This window comes from Puma concolor, chromosome C2 (assembly GCF_028749965.1).
Source record: "Puma concolor isolate L17-30 chromosome C2, mPumCon1.1.hap2, whole genome shotgun sequence".
Taxonomy (NCBI): domain Eukaryota; kingdom Metazoa; phylum Chordata; class Mammalia; order Carnivora; family Felidae; genus Puma; species Puma concolor.
The window spans coordinates 93,939,787-93,957,707 of NC_141675.1; the positions used below are offsets into that span (position 1 = coordinate 93,939,787).

Below are 17,921 nucleotides of genomic sequence, written 5' to 3' on the forward strand. Positions count from 1 at the left end.
TTCTATTCCTGCAAAAAATGCCATTGGCATTATGATAGGGATTGCACTGAATCTCTGTATGGGTTTGGGTAGTATTGACATTTTAATGTTACTAAGTGTTCTAAGCTACAAGCATGGAATGTCTTTCCATTTATTCCTATCTTCTTTGATTTCTTTTGGCAGTGTCTCAACAATTTTCAGTGTATAAATCTACCTCCTTGGTTGGGTTTTTTTCTTTAAAAAAAAAATTTTTTTTTTAACATTTATTTATTTTTGAGACAGAGAAAGACAGAGCATGAACAGGGGAGGGGCAGAGAGAGAGGGAGACACAGAATCTGAAACACGCTCCAGGCTCTGAGCTGTCAGCACAGAGCCTGACGCGGGGCTCAAACTCACGGACCGTGAGATCATGACCTGAGCTGAAGTCGGACGCTTAACCGACCGAGCCACCCAGGCGCCCCGATTGGGTTTTTTTTCTTAAGCATTTTATCCTTTTTGATGCTATAGTAAATGAGATTGCTTTCTTTTTTGATTGTTCAAATGAGCAATCAATAGAACCAATTTTTAAGTGTTCAGTTTGTATCTAAAACTTTGCTGAAATCATTTCTTAGTTGTAATAGCCTTTTCTTTTTTAATTCTTTAGAGTTTTCTACACATAAGATCATCCCTCTGTGAACAGAGATGATTTTGCTTCTTTTCCAATTTGGATACCTTTTGTTATTTATTTTTCTTGTCTAATTGCTCTGGCTATGATTTTAAGTACTTTGTTGAATAGTAGTGGCAAAATGGGCATCCTTGCCTTGGTCCTGATCTTAGAGGGAAAGCTGTCAATTTTTTTCGGCTTTGAATACGTTAACAGTGGGCTTTTCATCATGTATAACATATTGAGGCAGTTTCCTTCTATTCCTAGTTTGACGAACATGCTTATCATGAAACAGTGTTGAATTTTGTTAAATGCTTTTTCTGTACCAATTGAGATGGTCGTTTGGCTTTTGTCCTTCATGTTGCTAACGTGGTATGTTTTCATTGATTGATTTTTGTATGTAGAACCATTCTTGAGTTCCAAGTATAAATCTTTGCATTATAGGTATAAAACTTGGTTGTGGCTTATAATCCTTTCAGTGTGCTATTGAGTTTGGTTTGCTAGTATTTTTTCGAAGGTTTTTGTATTAGTATTCATCAGGAATATTGGTCTGTAGTTTTCTCATTGTGTCCATCCCTTTTTTTAAATGTATTTGTGTCCTTTAAGGTGGGTTTCTTGTAGATTATATATAGTTGAGTCTTTTTAAAATTAATTTTTTTTATCAAGTTTTATTTTAAAACTTGAGATATAATTGATATGACATTGTGTAAGTTTATTTTTTAAATGCACTGACAGTCTCTGTCTTTCATGTCAGTATATTTAGGCTTTTGATGTTTAAGGAAATTATTGATACAGTTGGATCATAGTTTTGCCATATTTGTTGCTGTTTCTATTCAGTGCTCTTGTTTCTTCTTTTGTCTTCCTTTCTTTTTCTGTTTTATCTGTTTTTAACTGAGCATTTTATTTGATTCCACTTTTTCCTCCTCTCTCTGAAATGTATTAATCAAAATGTATTTGGTTTCTAGCATTTATTTTTTAATATATATTTTTAACTTTTTATTATGGAAAATTTCAAGCACACAAAAGTAGAAGTTCCAGTTATAAAAAAAAATGTCAAATATTTGTTACTCTTCTTTCATGCTTTCCTCTCAACATTTTTTTAAAATTTCAGGAATAGAATTTAGTGAATTTATTCATTTATATATAACATCTGGTGCTTATCCCAACAAGTGACCTCCTTAATGCTCCTTGCCCCTTTAGCCTTTACCCCCACTCAGCACCTCACCAGCAACCCTCAGTTTGTTCTTTGTAGTTAAGAGTCTCCTATGGTTTGGTTTATCTCCCTCTTCTTTTTTATCTTATTTTTTGCTTCCCTTCCCCTATCATATGATATCTGTCTTTCTCCAACTAACTTATTTCGCTTAGTGTAACGCTTAGTGTAATATACTCTAGTTTCATCCATGTTGTGCAAATGGCAAGATTTCTTTTTTTTTTTAATCGCCAAATAATATTCCATTGTATATCTATATACCACATCTTCTTTATGCATTCATCAGTCAGTGGACATTTGGGCTCTTTCCATACTTTGGCTGTTGTTGACAGTACTGCTGTAAACATTGGGGTGCATGTGCCCCTTCAAATCAACACTCCTGTATCCTTTGGATAAATACCTAGTTGTGCAATTGCTGGGTTGTAGTGTAGCTCTATTTTTAATTTTTTGAAGAACCTCCATACTGTTTTCCAGAGTGGCTGCACCAGTTTGCATTCCCATTAGCAGTGCAAAAGGGTTCCTCTTTCTCCACATCCTTGCCAACATCTGTTGTTGCCTGAGTTGTTAATTTTAATCATTCTGACAGGTGTGAGGTGTATATCATTGTGGTTTTGATTTGTATTTCCCTGATGAGGAGTGATGTTGAGCATTTTTCATGTGTCTGTTAGACAGTTGGATGTCTTCTTTGGAAAAGTGTCTATTCATGTCTTTTGCCCATTTTTTCGGTGGATTATTTGGGTTTTTGGGGGTGTTGGGTTTGATAAGTTCTTTATAGATTTTGGATACTAACCCTTTATCTGATATGTCATTTGCCAGTATCTTTTCCCATTGAGTCTACAGTGTACATTTACAACTTTTCGAAGTGTACTTTTAAGGAGACTGTACTAATCAGGGATAGTGCAGTTACCTTATGACAGAGTATTCCCAATTTCTCCTTCTCATTCCATATAATATTACTGTCATTAGTTTCACTAATCCATAAGGTATAATCACTGAATACATTATTGCTGCTGTTAATTTTGAACAAACTGTTGCAGCTAGATCAATTAAGAATAAGAAAAGTAAAATATATTCTACTTTCATTATTCTTTAATACTTTCTTTCTTTACATAGATACAGATTTCTTACCTATGTCATTTTCCGTTCTTCTGGTAAATATTTTACTTTAACATTTCTTGGATGGCAGGTCTACTGTTGACAAATTCTGTTAATTTTTGTTTTCTGAGAAAGTCTGTATTTCTCTACATTTGAATAATAATTTAACTGGATGCAGAATTCTAGATTTTTTTCTTTCCACATTTAAAATATTTTACTTCACTCTTCTTGTTTGCATGACTTTTGAAAAGAAGCTCAATGCAGTTCTTATCTTTGCTTGTCTATGGGTGAGGTCGCCCCCCTCCCCATCTTCTTTCAAGATTTCTTCTTTCTCTTTGATCTTTTGCATTTTGAAAATGATATGCCTAGCTGTAGATTTTTTGGTATTAATCCTTCTTTATGTTCTCTGAGCTTCCTGCATGTGTGGTTTGGTATCTGACATTTTTATTAATTTTGAGAAATTCTCAATTGTTGCTTCAAATGTTTTTTCTGTTCCTTTGTCTCTTTGTCTTGTGGTATTCTCATTATGCATACATTACAGGTTTTGTAATTGCCTCATAGTTCTTGGATAGTCAGTTATTTTTTATTTTTTATTTTTCTCTGCATTTCAGTTTTGAAAATTTCTATCGACGTTTCTTTAGGCTTACTGGTTCTCTCCTTGGCCATGTCCAGTGTATTCATGAGCCCATCAAAGGCATTGTTAGTTTCTGTTACAGTGATTTTGATTTCTGGCATTTACTTTTGACTCTTTTTAAAGTTTCCATCTCTCTCTGCTTATATTACCCATCTGTTTTTGTGTTACCTACTTTTTCCATTAGAGCCTTTACTATATTAATCAATTGTTTTAAATTCCTGGTCTGATAATTTGAACATCTCCACTAAATTTCAGTGATTCTGATGCCTGTTATGTGTAGTCACACTTTAATTTTAGTCTTTTAGTATTTTTTTGTAAATTTTTTGTTGAAAGCTGGTTATGATATATTCACTAAAAGTTATTTAGGTAATAGGTCTTTTTTAGGGCTTGACCTTTACAAATGCTTTTTCAGTTTTTTAATCCTCCTCCCCTCTCATAGGTGAGATAAGAAGACTAGAAGGGGCTGGAGTTTTATATCTCTCTTCTCACACATAGGAAGAGGTTAGAATTGGGTATTTCTTTTTCCCCACATCTAAGTCTAGAGAAGGCTAGAATTGGGTATTTCTTTTCCTCCAGTTCAGTTGCTCTGGTAGAATAGTTTTCTTTGAGGGCAGGTCTTAACAGAATACTCTGGGGTGCCTGGGTGGCTCAGTCGGTTAAGCTCCAGCTTCATCTGAGGTCATGATCTCACGGTTTGTGGGTTTGAGCCCCGCATTGGGCTCTGTGCTGACAGCTCAGAGCCTGGAGCCTGCTTTGGGTTCTGTGTCTCTCTATCTCTTTCTGCCTCTCCCCACTCACACTCTATCTCTCTCAAAAATAAATAAACATAAAAAAAAAAAACAAAACAAGCAAAACAGAATACTCTTGGGCCTGTTTATAAATGTTTCATCTCATCTCCAGATATTTCCTAGATTTTCACTGTAAGGACCTGGTAGGGCTCCTAGAAATAAAACTGAGAAACATGTGGAGGCCCCCTCTGGAGTTTTTAACTCCCAGACTTGTTCATACTGCTCCTCTGTCCATTACAGTTTAGGTTTTCCTCTACTGGTACTGACTCCAGAGGCAGTTTCTGCTCCTGGGTTTCTGCTCCAGTAAGCTGTGATTCTGTATATGTACCTGTTTCCAGTTTTTAGGGCAGTGGTTTGCCACGTGAGCCCTCAATTCTTTAATGGATTTAAGAAGAGTTGTTGACTTTTTTCAGTTTGTTCAGCTCTGTGAAGATGGGAAGGATGACTTCCAAGCTCCTTACATACTGGGCTGGAGACCAGAAGTCCTTCCTTTGCTCATTTTGGCTTTTTATTGTTGACTAGAATTCTTTATTCTGGATACAGATTCCTTATCAGATATATGATTTACAAATGTTTTCTCCAATGGGTAGGGCAGTTGGGAGAAGCCTTGTTGGCTATAGTAAGGATTTTGGCTTTAACTCTCTTCAAGGTAGGGAGCCACTGGAGGTTTTAAGCAGAGAAATCTCATAGTCTGTCTTATATTTTAAAACGTGAAGATCACTCTGCCTGCTTTGTTGAACATAGATGGAAGGTGAACAGAGGGAAGCTGAAAGACTTGCACTAGAGAGGTAGTGAGAAATGATTACACCCTGGAGATACACACACACACCATGTATTTTTATTGTTTTTTGTAGTGAGATAATTGTAAATATACCTGCAATTGTAGAAGTAATACAGAGAGATACCATGTACCCTTTACCCAGTTTCCCTCAGTGGTAACATCTTACAAAATATAGCACAGCATCACAGTCAGGATCTTGACATTAATACAATCCACCAGTCTTGTTGAGATTTCCCCAGATTTACTTGTGTGTGTGTGTGTGTGTGTGTGTGTGTGTGTGTGTGTGTGTGTACTTCTATACAGTTTTATTATATGTGTAGTTTTGTGTATTCACTAGAACAGTTCCATCATCACAAGGATCCTCTTATAACCATACTTATTTTTCTCCCTGCCATTCCTCCACTCTTAACCCCTAATTTAAAACCCTTGCAACAACCAGCAATCTGTTTCCCATATCTATAACTTTGTTATTTCAAGAATGTTTATCAATGGAATAAATAGTGTACGTAACCTTTTGGGATTGGCTTTATTTGCTCAGCATAATTCTCTGGAGATTCATTAAAGTTGTTGCATATGTCAATAATTAGTTTTTTTCTATTGCTGAGTAGTATTTCATAGTATAGTATACTATGGTTTGTTTATCCATTCACCCTTTGAAAGACATCTGGTAGCTATTCTGAATAATATGGCTATGAACATTCATCCATAGGTTTTTGTGTGAACATAAATTTCTGTTTCTGTGGGGTAAGTGCCCAAGAGTGCAATTTCTAAAAGCTTGGAGAATTATATAATTTTTTTTTTTAGATTTTAGAGATTGTGGGGCTCCAGCTCATAACCCCAAGATCAAGAGTCTCATGCTCTACTGACTAAGACAGCCAGGTGCCCCTTGGATATATTTTGAACGTAGAACCCAGCAGGATTTTTTGACAGATTGAATGTGAGGTCAGAGAGAAAGAGGATTCAAAATTGAAATTTCTTTGTAGAAGATTTTAAGCCTACCTGAGCAGTATGTATTTTATATCTAATTCACAATTTAGATTATTTATTTATATATGTCTAATTATAGTAATGTAAAAGAAAAATGTTACAGTAAACTTCCAGAACATTAGTTGATATTAGAAAGTCCACTATATATACGATGTGTGTGTGTGTGTGTGTGTGTGTGTGTGTATGCATGCACGCGTGCGTGCTAAGTTGTGAAAGAGATTGAATATATAAAGAATTTTCTTTCCTTGGCTTCTAGAACAAAAGATGGCAAACTGTGTGCCTGTTGCCTCTTTTTGTAAATAAAGTTTTATTGGGATATACATAGCCACCCATTCCTTTGCATATTGTTGACTGCTTTTCTTCTCTGACTGTAGAGTTGAATAATTGCAACAGAGACTGTGGGCTGCAAGCCTAAAGTATTTATAATCTGGCCCTTTATAGAAAATGTTGACTGACCCTTATTCTAATGTATTATTTTGGTGATTCATCTTTTACAGCTTTGCTCATTCTCAGTTTCTTGTATGATTCCTTTTCATCTGTCTGCCTAAATGTTCATATTCTCCAGGATCTTCTTCAGAATATCTTACCTGTCTTGGGGCTTATGTGACACCATTGTCTAGGTTTTTACTACCTAACCAGTTTCTTTTTTAGTGTTCTTTATAGGCTTTTCTGCTCCTGGAGACTTTGGCTACCTCCTTCTTATTTTACAGGCAATTTTATCTATTCCTGTAGCTTCAAGAACCATCTAGACCTCTTGCTAGAGGATAAGATGAACATATCAGATTGCTTTCTGGACCTTTCCATATCTGTGTCCTTCAGGCATTTAAAGCTAAACGTGTCCCAAACTGAACTCATTCCTTCCTTCTTCCAAAACAGCTTCCTAGGCCAGTGAATTCTATTGCCATGTTAATAGTCACATGAGTCAGAAGTTTGATAGTTATCACTCCCCTCCTTCCATTTACCAAAGCAGTAACAGTATGTGATCAAATAACTGTTGATCTGCCTCTCAGAGCCATTCTCTTCCTTCTGTCTTGACTCTTTCTACCTCCGTACAGGTCTTAGTTTAATTTATCTTCTCCTTAAAAACAAAAAACTTTTTTTGATAACCAGTGATCTTCCCAAAACAAATCTCTTGCTTAGAACATATCAGTGGTTCTTCATGGCTTGTAGTATTCAAACTTTTTAGCATTATATTTAAAACTTTCCACCAGGTCTCTTTCCCGAATTTTTCAAGGTACTAATAAGCAAAATTTTTATAGGTCCAAATCCCCATTTACCGTATCGCACTATCTGAGTGACCTACAGTTTCCACATTGTATTGTAATTGTTTGGTTTGCTTACCCATTGAAAACTGTGAGGACTATGAATTTTTATACGCTCAGAGCCCTGGCTCTGACACATAATTAGCTTCAAAATATTTGTTGTACACAGGGAATTATTTTGAGGTGACATTCTAGCCAATTGTAGGGTCTTTGGGGGTATCTGAATTTACTCTGGAATCAAAGATTTAGAAATGGATTGAAATAAACACTTTTTCAGTCCTAGTGTGATTTCAGAAGAAGGATGATGGAACTTTAGGTAATTCCTTTTTGAAGAAGAAGGTATGTTTTGGAAAAAATAGCCTTTGAAGCAAAACTTTTTTTTTTTTTTTTAAGTTTATCGATTTTGAGAGAGAGAGAGAGAGTAAGCAAGGGAGAGTCAGAGATAAAGAGAGAGAATCCCAAGCAGGGTCCACACTGTTGTCAGTGCAGAGCCCAATGCAGGGCTCAAACTCACCACCTGAGAGATCATGACTTGAGTGGAAAACAAGAGTTGGACGCTTAACCGACTGAGCCACCCAGCACCCCTGAAGCAAAACTTTTGAAGTCAGTCCTATTTTACTAGATTTTATGAAAATGGAACTTTCTATGGTAGGAAAGATCCAGTGGAATGAAATTTGGTGAAGAAGAGAAGATGATAGCCATATGCTGCCTACCTGACATCTACAGTATTATTAAGCTTTCTGGTTGTTACTTCACCTAAAAGTTAGCTTTTCCTTTATTGAATTTTACATAGGGTACATAAAGTACCCTTTAGGGATTCCCTTGACACAGTGCTTTTAGCTTTGGAAGTACCCCTCCCCCCCCACTTTTTTTAAAGTGTGAGATGTCAAATGATGTAAAAATGAACAATAGCCCCTGTCTACTTTAGAGGAGGATATATGTTAATGGCTATTGGTTAAACCAAAAGGATAATTTTTCCTTTAAATGTACCTTTCAGGTTTTCTTATACTTGTGTGTTATTTATTCCATCTTGAGCAGTCTTTTTGTTTTCTCTTATTTTGTTTTAGGTGGGAATGATAAAAATAGTTTACATGTAAGTTTTTATCGTTTCTGTATTGGAAAAAATTTGCCTTTATAGACAGGTTGTTTTTCTACAATGGATTTAAAATTTTTAACTATGATCTTGTAGTAAGAAGTAGATTTTACATTGCAACCCAGTGCACAGAAAAATAACTGAAGTAAGTTTGATGAAAAAGTCCTTAGTCTTACTGTATTAAACTTCTTAATTCTTTTCTCCTTATCCACCCCCTTCTCATTTCCTGATTGGCTGATCCCGCAGTTTGAGAATACTGGTCTACAGCAAGTTGTAAGGCAGAAGAAATTATAAAAACAGGGAATTTACTCTGAAAGACAAAGTAACCAGCTTTGAGAGCTCCGTCTCTGATACAGAAAGATACAAAATTCAGCTTTTCTTAAGGCACATGTATAGTAAGTTAGTTGGACAAGTTGTGTTAGTGTGTGTTGTGTTTCCCTACAGTGACTACAATGTAGTATCTGATTTCTATAAGGTACTTTTTGAAACGCATTCTTTTATATGACACTATTGAACTACAGTTTACAAAAATAAAAACCAAGAAAGTATATACTCAATTCTAAAATATTGGTAGGTGCTGCAGGAATTTAGAGATTAGAGAAGATTAGTGTGAGTTGGAACAGCTGGGGATAGCCTTGTGAAAGAGGTAGGAGTTGAATAGGAACTTCAAGGATGGATAGAATGTGTGTAGGTGGAAGGGAGGGATCAAGACATTCCAGTGATGATGTGATCAGTGGTTTAGAATTGGGAATGAGATAATATGGTCAGAAAGAGTGAGAAGTGGGATCTAGTTATGATCATGTTGGTTATGAGTGGAAGATAACATGAAGCTGATAATAAGGAACCAGAATATGAAGTGCTTTAGACTTTATCTGGTAGGAAATGGGGAAATTGCTGTCTCTCAGAATTTACTTTGTCTGCTAATAACATTGCTGCTCCAGATCTCTTGGTGCTGTTTACTTGCTGTATCTTTTTCCATCCTTTTACTTTCAAGCTGTTGGTGTCTTTGAATCTGAAGTGTGTGTATCAGAGAGAGAATATAGTTGGAACTTGCTTTCTTATCGAATCTGACATTCTCTGCCTTTGATTGTGTGCTTAGTTAATTACATTTTATGTGGTTTTTGTTATGGTTGGAATTACCTGTACCATGTTGCTTTTTGTTTGCTTACCTCTCATGGTTTTGCTTCTCTGTTCTCATGTATGGCCTTCGTTTTTTAAGGTGCCATTTGTAGGTCCAGGTTTGATTTTTTTTTTTTTTTTGTTAGTATTACATAAATTATTTTCTTTAAAAAAAATTTTGTTTACATTTATTTATTTTTGAGAGAGCGCACAAGTGGGGGAGGAGCAGAGAGAGAGGGAGACACAGAATCCAAAGCAGGCGCCAGGATCTGAGCTGTCAGCACAGAGCCCGACGCGGGGCTCAAACTCACAAACGGCGAGTTCATGACCTGAGCTGAAGTTAGATGTGCAACTGACTAAGCCACCCAGGAGCCCCTTCTATCATCTAAGAACTGGAGACCACTCTGTTCTAGGATAGTTCTGCTGATTAGGCTCCTCATCTGCTGTGCAACCCCCAGCCCCTCTTTTTTTGGCTTTTTTTTTTCTAACCATAAAGCATTTTTTCCATCCAGATTCCCAGGTATATTAACTTTTATGTTTTGTAGCTCTTCTAATTCACTATTTTACCTGAAATTTTATATTTCCTGATCATATAGCTGGTACTTTTTAATATTTTTTCTGTTATGTAATTTGCCTTTATTAACTGGACTTTTGACAGCCAAGTATATTGTTGGAATGTATCTTCTTTGTTAATATATACTCTTTGAATTTATTACTGCAAAAACTTATGTTGTTAGGAAGCCATCATATTATTTGATGGTTTCTTTTCATGAAGAATGAACATAACTTTGAAACTCCCCAAAGGAAAAATTATTTGTGTGGTTTATAAATTTATCAGGACTGTACAGTTTCTGGGATGTCCTATTATAACTCTGTAAAACTTAGCAACTGAACCTTTCTTATGGGGCTCTCAAAAAAAAATTTTTTTTTTGACCATGTCTTGGAAGATAGTGGGGCTTGTAAGAGCTCTTTGCACCCAAATTTATGTGTTTAGTGAGAAGCTTGGTTTTTATTATAGTTGTGAAAGATTCCAGTAATAATAGCTCATTCCAGGTATCTCTGTCATAATATAGATCACTGCTTCTCAAGCTATTAGTTGTGAAGTATTAGTTAAAAAAATTTCCAGTTCATCAGACTGATATTTTTGTAACATAAAATACAAATCAATTACTAGAAAAGTGAAATTAAAAAATACAAAATACAGGCCCCACTCTTAAGATTCATAAATATGAAATTATTCTGTCAAATTGCTGTGAAAGATTCTAAGCACTTATTCTCAATTTCTGTGTTTATCTTATCGCAAGGCAGTAGTAAATAGTTCATAGACTAATAACAAATAGTTTGCAGGTCAGTACAGACCATACTTTTTATCTTGTTTAGAAAATTTTTGTTACTGTTTTAGTTTTTAAATTTTTAATTGAAGTATAATTGACATAATATTATATTAATTTCAAGTGTACAACATAGTGATTTGACAGTTATATACATTATGAAATTCTTACCACGATAAGTGTATTACGGTATTATTGACTATATTCCCTGTGCTGTACTTTTCATCCCTATGATTTATTTATTCTACAGTGGGCACTTTGTACCTCTTAATCCCCCTCACCTATATTGCCCAGCCTCCCAACCCCTAGACCATACTTTTTAGTAACATATCCATGGCCTGTTCTTTGTAGTGTTTATTGTTATGAAATTTTAGTATCGTAGTCAATATGGTGAATAGCATTTATCCTTTAAAAAATATTTTCATGTGTTTCCTTTTCAGAACCGAGAGCTCCAAATCATGAGAAAGCTAGATCACTGTAACATAGTCCGATTGCGTTATTTCTTCTACTCAAGTGGTGAGAAGGTAGGTCTTGAAGAAAGTGTGCACTGAATATTGTGATAGACTTGTTATTCTAAAAATAGTTCTTGTTCTGCACCCGATCCCCCACCTGGCCCAGTGAGTGAAACAGTTTTGCTAATATTAAATGGAAGAATTCTAAAGCATAAGCCCTAGTAATCCTGAGCTCAAGACATAATCATTGACTATCAGTAGTTATATCAGAAAATGTTATGAGATGATAAAGGGAAATGAATTTTGAAGAATTTTCTTTTTTGGAACATTTGCCTTTAGTTCTTTACACACACACACAAACATACACACTCATACACACACATATATTTATTTATTTTTTAAACTTCTGTGTTCCTTATGCGTTTCTGGAGCCACATGATAGTTCTAGTTGTTTATTAGAGGGTGGAAAATGATGTCATTTTGTTAAGTGGAAGTATTGGAGGGAAAGGGGAACAGGAGGACTTTAGTAGGACCAGAATGAGACTTCAACATTGGGAGGCAAATTTAACCTATCCTTGGTGAGGGAGAAAGTTAGAAAGGTACAGTATTATAGAGCTTGTTATACATGGTCATTATTTATGATTGCATTTAATTTTGTGAAAGCAAAGGATAATTTAAGAAGACCATGTACTGTGAATCCCTGACCCTTTTGGTTTTTCTCTTCAAATAATAATAATTAATGTCATTGTGCTCCCTGGAGATGGAAGCACAGAAAGTCTGTTTCTTCTGTTTTACCTTCTTCTTTCTGCCTGTTCACTGTCCCTTCTTCCCAGATTCAGTATTTTCCTTAAATTTCTACTTTACTGGTTTCTGGTGAGGGGGCAGGGCAAATAACAAACCACTTAATCTTTTTGGCTAAATAAATATGACTTTGGATAGGTTCATTTGATATTTTTGATGTCAAGTTGCACATACTATCTTAAGTTCCTAGATCTATAATCCCTCTTGATTACTAAGCCCAGTGTTCTTTTTACTTCATGTAACTACTTCCCAGTATATCAGAGTTTAATCATTTTCCATTAAATTTTAGTTAGGTTATTTCCTTAGAAGTTATTTTTTTCATGACAGAGCCTGTAATATGGGAAGATGCCTATGTATTAAGCCAAGACTGTGATATACATTCTGTAGATACATAAATGTTATTTATATATTTGTGTGTGTGTGTGTGTGTGTGTGTGTGTGTGTGTGTGTGTGTGTGTGAGTGTGAGTCACAGCTAATGTTTTAGCAATGATAATTAGCAAATTGGTTCCTTTGTGACTCTTGTTTCTCAGGTGCTTGTATTAGGGACTGTAAGCCTTTATAAGTATTTGAGCTCTTTTGTTTCTAAAGCCAGTTGTGAGGTTCATGCCACTTTTTTTTTTTTCTTAAAAACCTAGCAAACAGCGTGTTATGTCTTTAATCTTATTTGTTTTGACATGTCTTTACTTTTTCCTGGCCCTTCCCAAATAAAATTATGGAACATCTGTTACGTTCACAGCACTCTTACAATGGAATTTCGCATCCTCATGACTTTTTGTTGTTAGATGCTAGACATAATAATACCTCAGGGAGGAAAGTAGAGGTCAGAATTATCAAAGCCCCTAAACATTTTCTCCTGATTACTTTATTAGCTCTCCCTATATGGCAGATACTGTTTTTAGTACTTTACAAATATTAACTCATTTAATGCTTACAAAGATAAAGAGCAGAAAAAGAAGAATATCAAACTTTTGAATATAAGGCTGTGTTTGTGGTGGCATCAAAAGGCTTACCTATCTGGTTTTGGTCTGGTGGAAGCCGTGATCACAGTCTGCCCTCACCCTCACTTAATTCTGCCTTGGTAGTGACAGTGGACTATTATTTGTGTATCCCAATGGATGATTTTCCTCCCTGTTGCTGTTTAGAGCTGCTTATTATTAAAAATGGTCTTATAGATAAAGAGTAATTGAGAAGTTATTAAAGGAGGTTAACCAGAAGGACAGTGAACCTCTATTATAAAAAAGAAACTACTTTATAATGTTTTATTTATCTCAGAACTTTCTCTTGAGCATTGTAAATTTTTCATAGTGAAAAAAAGATTCCTCTTAATTTTGGATAGCTTCATTAACAAAACAGAAAGGGGGAAAAAGTTGTGATATATTGCTGAAGATAATGATCCTTCCTTAACAAAAAGAGGTTTTCTGAAGATATGCAGAAATACACAGGTGCAGGACCTCCCATGATCTTCTAGCCACCGAAAAGATGATTTCTTCTTGCTTTCCTCACCATCTCTACTTCCATTCTTCTGAATTGTTCTGGCAGGGCTAACATTACTCAAGAGACCAGGTAATAAACTAGTATGTCCCATATGAAAAGACGGGTTCTGCTCTAGGGTTGAGAGTTCAGGTTTGTTCTGTTGTTGTTGTTTTTAAATATTTATTTATTTTGAGCAAGAGAGGAGAGAACGCTAGTTGGGGAGGGGCAGAGAGAGAAGGGGAGAGAGAACTGAAGCAGCCTCCACGCTCAGCATGGAGCCTGAGGCAGGGCTTGATCCCATAATCTATGAGATCGTGACTGAGGCGAAATCAAAACTCAGACATTAACCAACTGAGCCACCCAGGTACCCCAGGAGCTTAGGTTTGTTATTATCAGTTCTGACTCTCCAAGAGTAGATTACTGAGAGTGAACTTAGAACTACAGTTGTAGAAAGGGATCTAAATGTCTTAGGAAATTCTTACAAACCTTTAAAGATGATTTCTGTCTGAAGAGAAGCTTGGTGTACTGCCTGTGTGTGCGCGCGCGCGCGCGTGTGTGTGTGTGTTTATGTTTATATATATATAAATTTGGGGGGGAGGAAGTAACAAGTTAATAGTTTTGAGATGTCTCTGGGACAAGCAAATAGAAATACCCATTAGATACATGTATGATTTCACATGTAGTGGTGGTGGTGGTGTCAGGAAGTGGGGTGCTAAGTGGAGAAATGATATTGACAAAGTTGGGTTGATAGAGTTGTGTAGCCATGTGAAAGAGCTCTTAGGAGTTCTGGGAGAGGGGCTGTTTGAAACCAGCACAGCAAAGAGCCAGCAGTTTGCCAAGTATTGTCTGCTGGTCCTAGAATGTGTTGAGGGTGAGAAGAGTCCTCATTTGAGAGAGCTGTAGGGAAACCATTGCCTTTGGGTGGGATCCAGGTGGATCTGGGGAAAAGCAGTGTAAGGGCAAAGCAGTATAAAAAGCCTCCATGAAGAGACTGGGATTCAAAAGAGTTCCTTTTTGGGGTTTCAGAGAGCTTAGGGGACCATCTGGACAGGAGATCAGTGGTCAGAACAGGAGCCCAAAGGAGATGTGAGGAGGCAGTTAGGGGGATGATTTTAGAAATTTTGAGGTTGAGAAAGAGCAGAATTCAGTGTTTCAAGATTATAAGGATGAAAGACTTAGTCGATGTATGAGTTCAGATATGAAATATTTTGTAACCTTTTCATCGTCATCATTATCTCTCTACCGTTTTCTGTCTCTTCTGTGCCTGTTGTCTCACTTCTGTTTAGTCTCCTCCATCTACTTTCTGGGTTTTTGCTCCTTTTACTCTGGGTTCTGGGTCTCTCTATGTTTTGGTCTGGGTTTCTGTCCCTCTTTCTTGGTCTATGTGACCCCCTCATTTGTTTTCCCTCTTTAACTCTGGTGTCTGTCTGTTGCTCTCTCTCTTGGTTACTCTCTCTATGGATTTCAGCCTCATTTCTGGGTTTGTGTACTCTTCTTTCATTGGGTTTCTTCCCATCTTTCGTTGAATGCCTGATCCTTCCAAATCTTTATATAGATTCTCATCTGTCCTGAGCCTTCTTCATTCTCTTTCTATCCTGACTTTTAACTTCTACATCTCTACATATCTTATTCTATTTGTACATGTTTTACAAAATTGTATGAATAATTATTTATAATCTTATTAAATATTGGAGATCTCATAATATTTCTGGTTATTGGTTATATAGTATGTATTTCACTGAGTTGTTGAACTGCATAATACCCCCTAACTACTCCCACATTGTTATTTTTAATTTTAAAATTATAGCTAAGCTATCCCAAAGCTTCATCATAATTTTTGTCCATAAGCACTCTTTAGTTGTGGATGAAGTTAGAGTAGGATTGCTGTAATACTTGGCAGATATTTCCACTGATCACAGTTTGAAAGGTTATATCTGTTTTGGTGAAGTTGTCTTTATTTTGCTCCACTCTGCCATTTTAAACAGTATTTTTATTTAGGGATTATGAATAATCAGCTTTTAGCATATAACTGAGGAAAGGAGTAACCAGGATGACTAAAAGAAGGAGGAATTAAGTCAGAACAGAGACCAGAGGTGTTACTTAGTCTTAGTTGTAGTCTTCTGATTGGAATTACTAGTGTTTGCTATAGTAACTAGAGCATCATGTAGTCAATTAGTATACTTTAGATTACCCAGTAGGTTTTAGTAACTGATTTAGTTCAGAAAAAATAGCACTCTTTCTCCTTGACCAGAGGAAAAATGGGATTTTTGAATGTTTTGAAAGTCTGGGCTTAATATACTTTTGTGAATTCTGAGTACCCTAGAGAATGGTGTTTTTTTCAGTATCAGTATTTGGCAGTAGAAATTCCTTTCCCCCTAAATAAAATTTTATGAAGAACCCCTATTCTATAAATGGAACAGATAAAAAGGAAAATTGCTTTGGTTCAAACCTGGGGTATGGGGCCAGCTGACTTTGCTTTTCCTGAGTTGCAGCTCACCTCTGTAGAACCCTAGGACTCTGAAGGACATAGTTTGTAAACCACATTGTGTCTTTACAGGAGCCTTAAATTTTATTTAAATTAATTTTTTAAGAAAAATTTTTATAAGTAAACTTACGTGTGAAAATATCTTACCTTTGTTCATCATAGATTGATTACTTGGATAATAAAGAAATTGCCTTCCTTAAAATAAAACTCTCCCTCTACTTGCATGAGAGGCAGTTTAAATAGCAAGGATGACAAATTGATTTCATTCCTCATATTAACTTTGTTCTATTGATAGTAACTGTGTAGAGGGCTGTATGCAGAGGAAGATTCTACCACTGCTTTTGGGATCAGAGAGAAGAATGCTGTGCTTGATTATGCCTGTTTGTCACTAGCCCTGGAGAGGAAAGGGTAGGAGTGAATCTGTTCTGAAAATTAAAGAGCACCAGCTGGATTTGCATCCCAATTCTGCCACTTGATAGCAGTATGACTGGGCAAGATACTTACTGTAGTAAGCCTTTTCCCCTTCTCATCTATACAGTAAGGGTTTTGTAAGAAAAAAGTGTAATAAGTTTAAGTGCTTATCATAGCACTTGGCATATAATTAACAATAAACATTAACTATTTTACAATTTATTGTTTAATAATAGCAAATATATATTACACTTGCTCTGCATCAGGTATTGCTGTAAGCACTTTACATGTACTTTATAACTCACTTAAACTTTACAGTGACCCCGTAAAGAATGAGTACTGTTACTGTCCCCCATTTTATGGAAGAAGAAACTGAGGCAATTGCAGTTAAGTAAGTTACCTGAGAGTCCTACAGCTATTGAGTGGCAAAGTTAGGAGTCAACTCTAGAAAGTCTGTCTCCAGGGTCTGTATAGTATGCTATATATACTATTTAGCATAGAATGTAAATTTCTCCAGGAGTAGTGTATTAGAAATATAACATTTAAAAATATCTCAGTATAGGTAGCAGGTTTACTAAACAAGGGGAAAAAAAAAAATATCTCAGTAATTATTGCTAAACAAGGAGAAGTTGTATAGTGTCTACTTTGGAGAATTTTTAGAAAAGAGTAAATAGCCTTTTGTTCTATGACAAAAATTATAGCATCAGTGATAATAATATCCAAAATTTATGTGGTGCTTACTGCCACATAGTTGTAGACTCTTCAGCTATTAAGTCTGTGTTCTTTCCAAATACCCACTCTCTGAAATCTTCCAAGTTCGTTTTAATTTCAGCCTGTTGGCACTATATAGTGTTTTAGGTACAAAGACAAAGTATAAGGTCTGTCTAAATGAATTTGAGAAAGACAAGAAAAGAAATATACTGTAAAATGACAAATGGAGTAACAATTACTTGCACTATGAACAGAAATACTGTAGAGAAAAGTAATAAATTATCCAGAGTGGTCAGCGAAGGAATTACATAGGAAAAATGATACTTAGGGTTTTGAGGAGGAGCTCTTTAGATAAATATGACAGTATAAGTGTGCCAGGTTAGAAGTACAGGATGTTTGAAATGCTTGGTGAGGTTAAACAACATAGTCTGTGTAGAAGAGATACAAGTATTTTGAAAGTTCTGGTATATAAAGTATGGGAGTGTGGGTCTAGTAGTGGGAGGTGAGGCTAGGGAGTTCATAAGTGATTGATTTCCTCTAGAAAGGAGTTCATAAGTGATTGATTGGATCAAGGTCAGCCTCCCTTTGTGAAAAGTGTCTTTTGTTACTTTTTAATTAAATGAAATCTTAAGTTCTAGAAATGGTGTACGTATAGAAATGCTGTA

General features: G+C 35.8%; 1 protein-coding gene across 3 annotated transcripts in view; it reads left to right on the forward strand.

Moving 5' to 3' along the window:
- GSK3B (glycogen synthase kinase 3 beta) overlaps window positions 1-17,921 on the forward strand; it is a 196,819-nt gene that overhangs the window by 79,520 nt on the left and 99,378 nt on the right. For all 3 annotated transcript variants that reach the window (XM_086675334.1, XM_025914130.2, XM_025914131.2), the window contains exon 3: window positions 11,363-11,446. In XM_086675334.1, coding sequence (XP_086531460.1) covers window positions 11,363-11,446 — 84 coding nt within the window. The remainder of the gene's footprint in view (window positions 1-11,362; window positions 11,447-17,921) is intronic.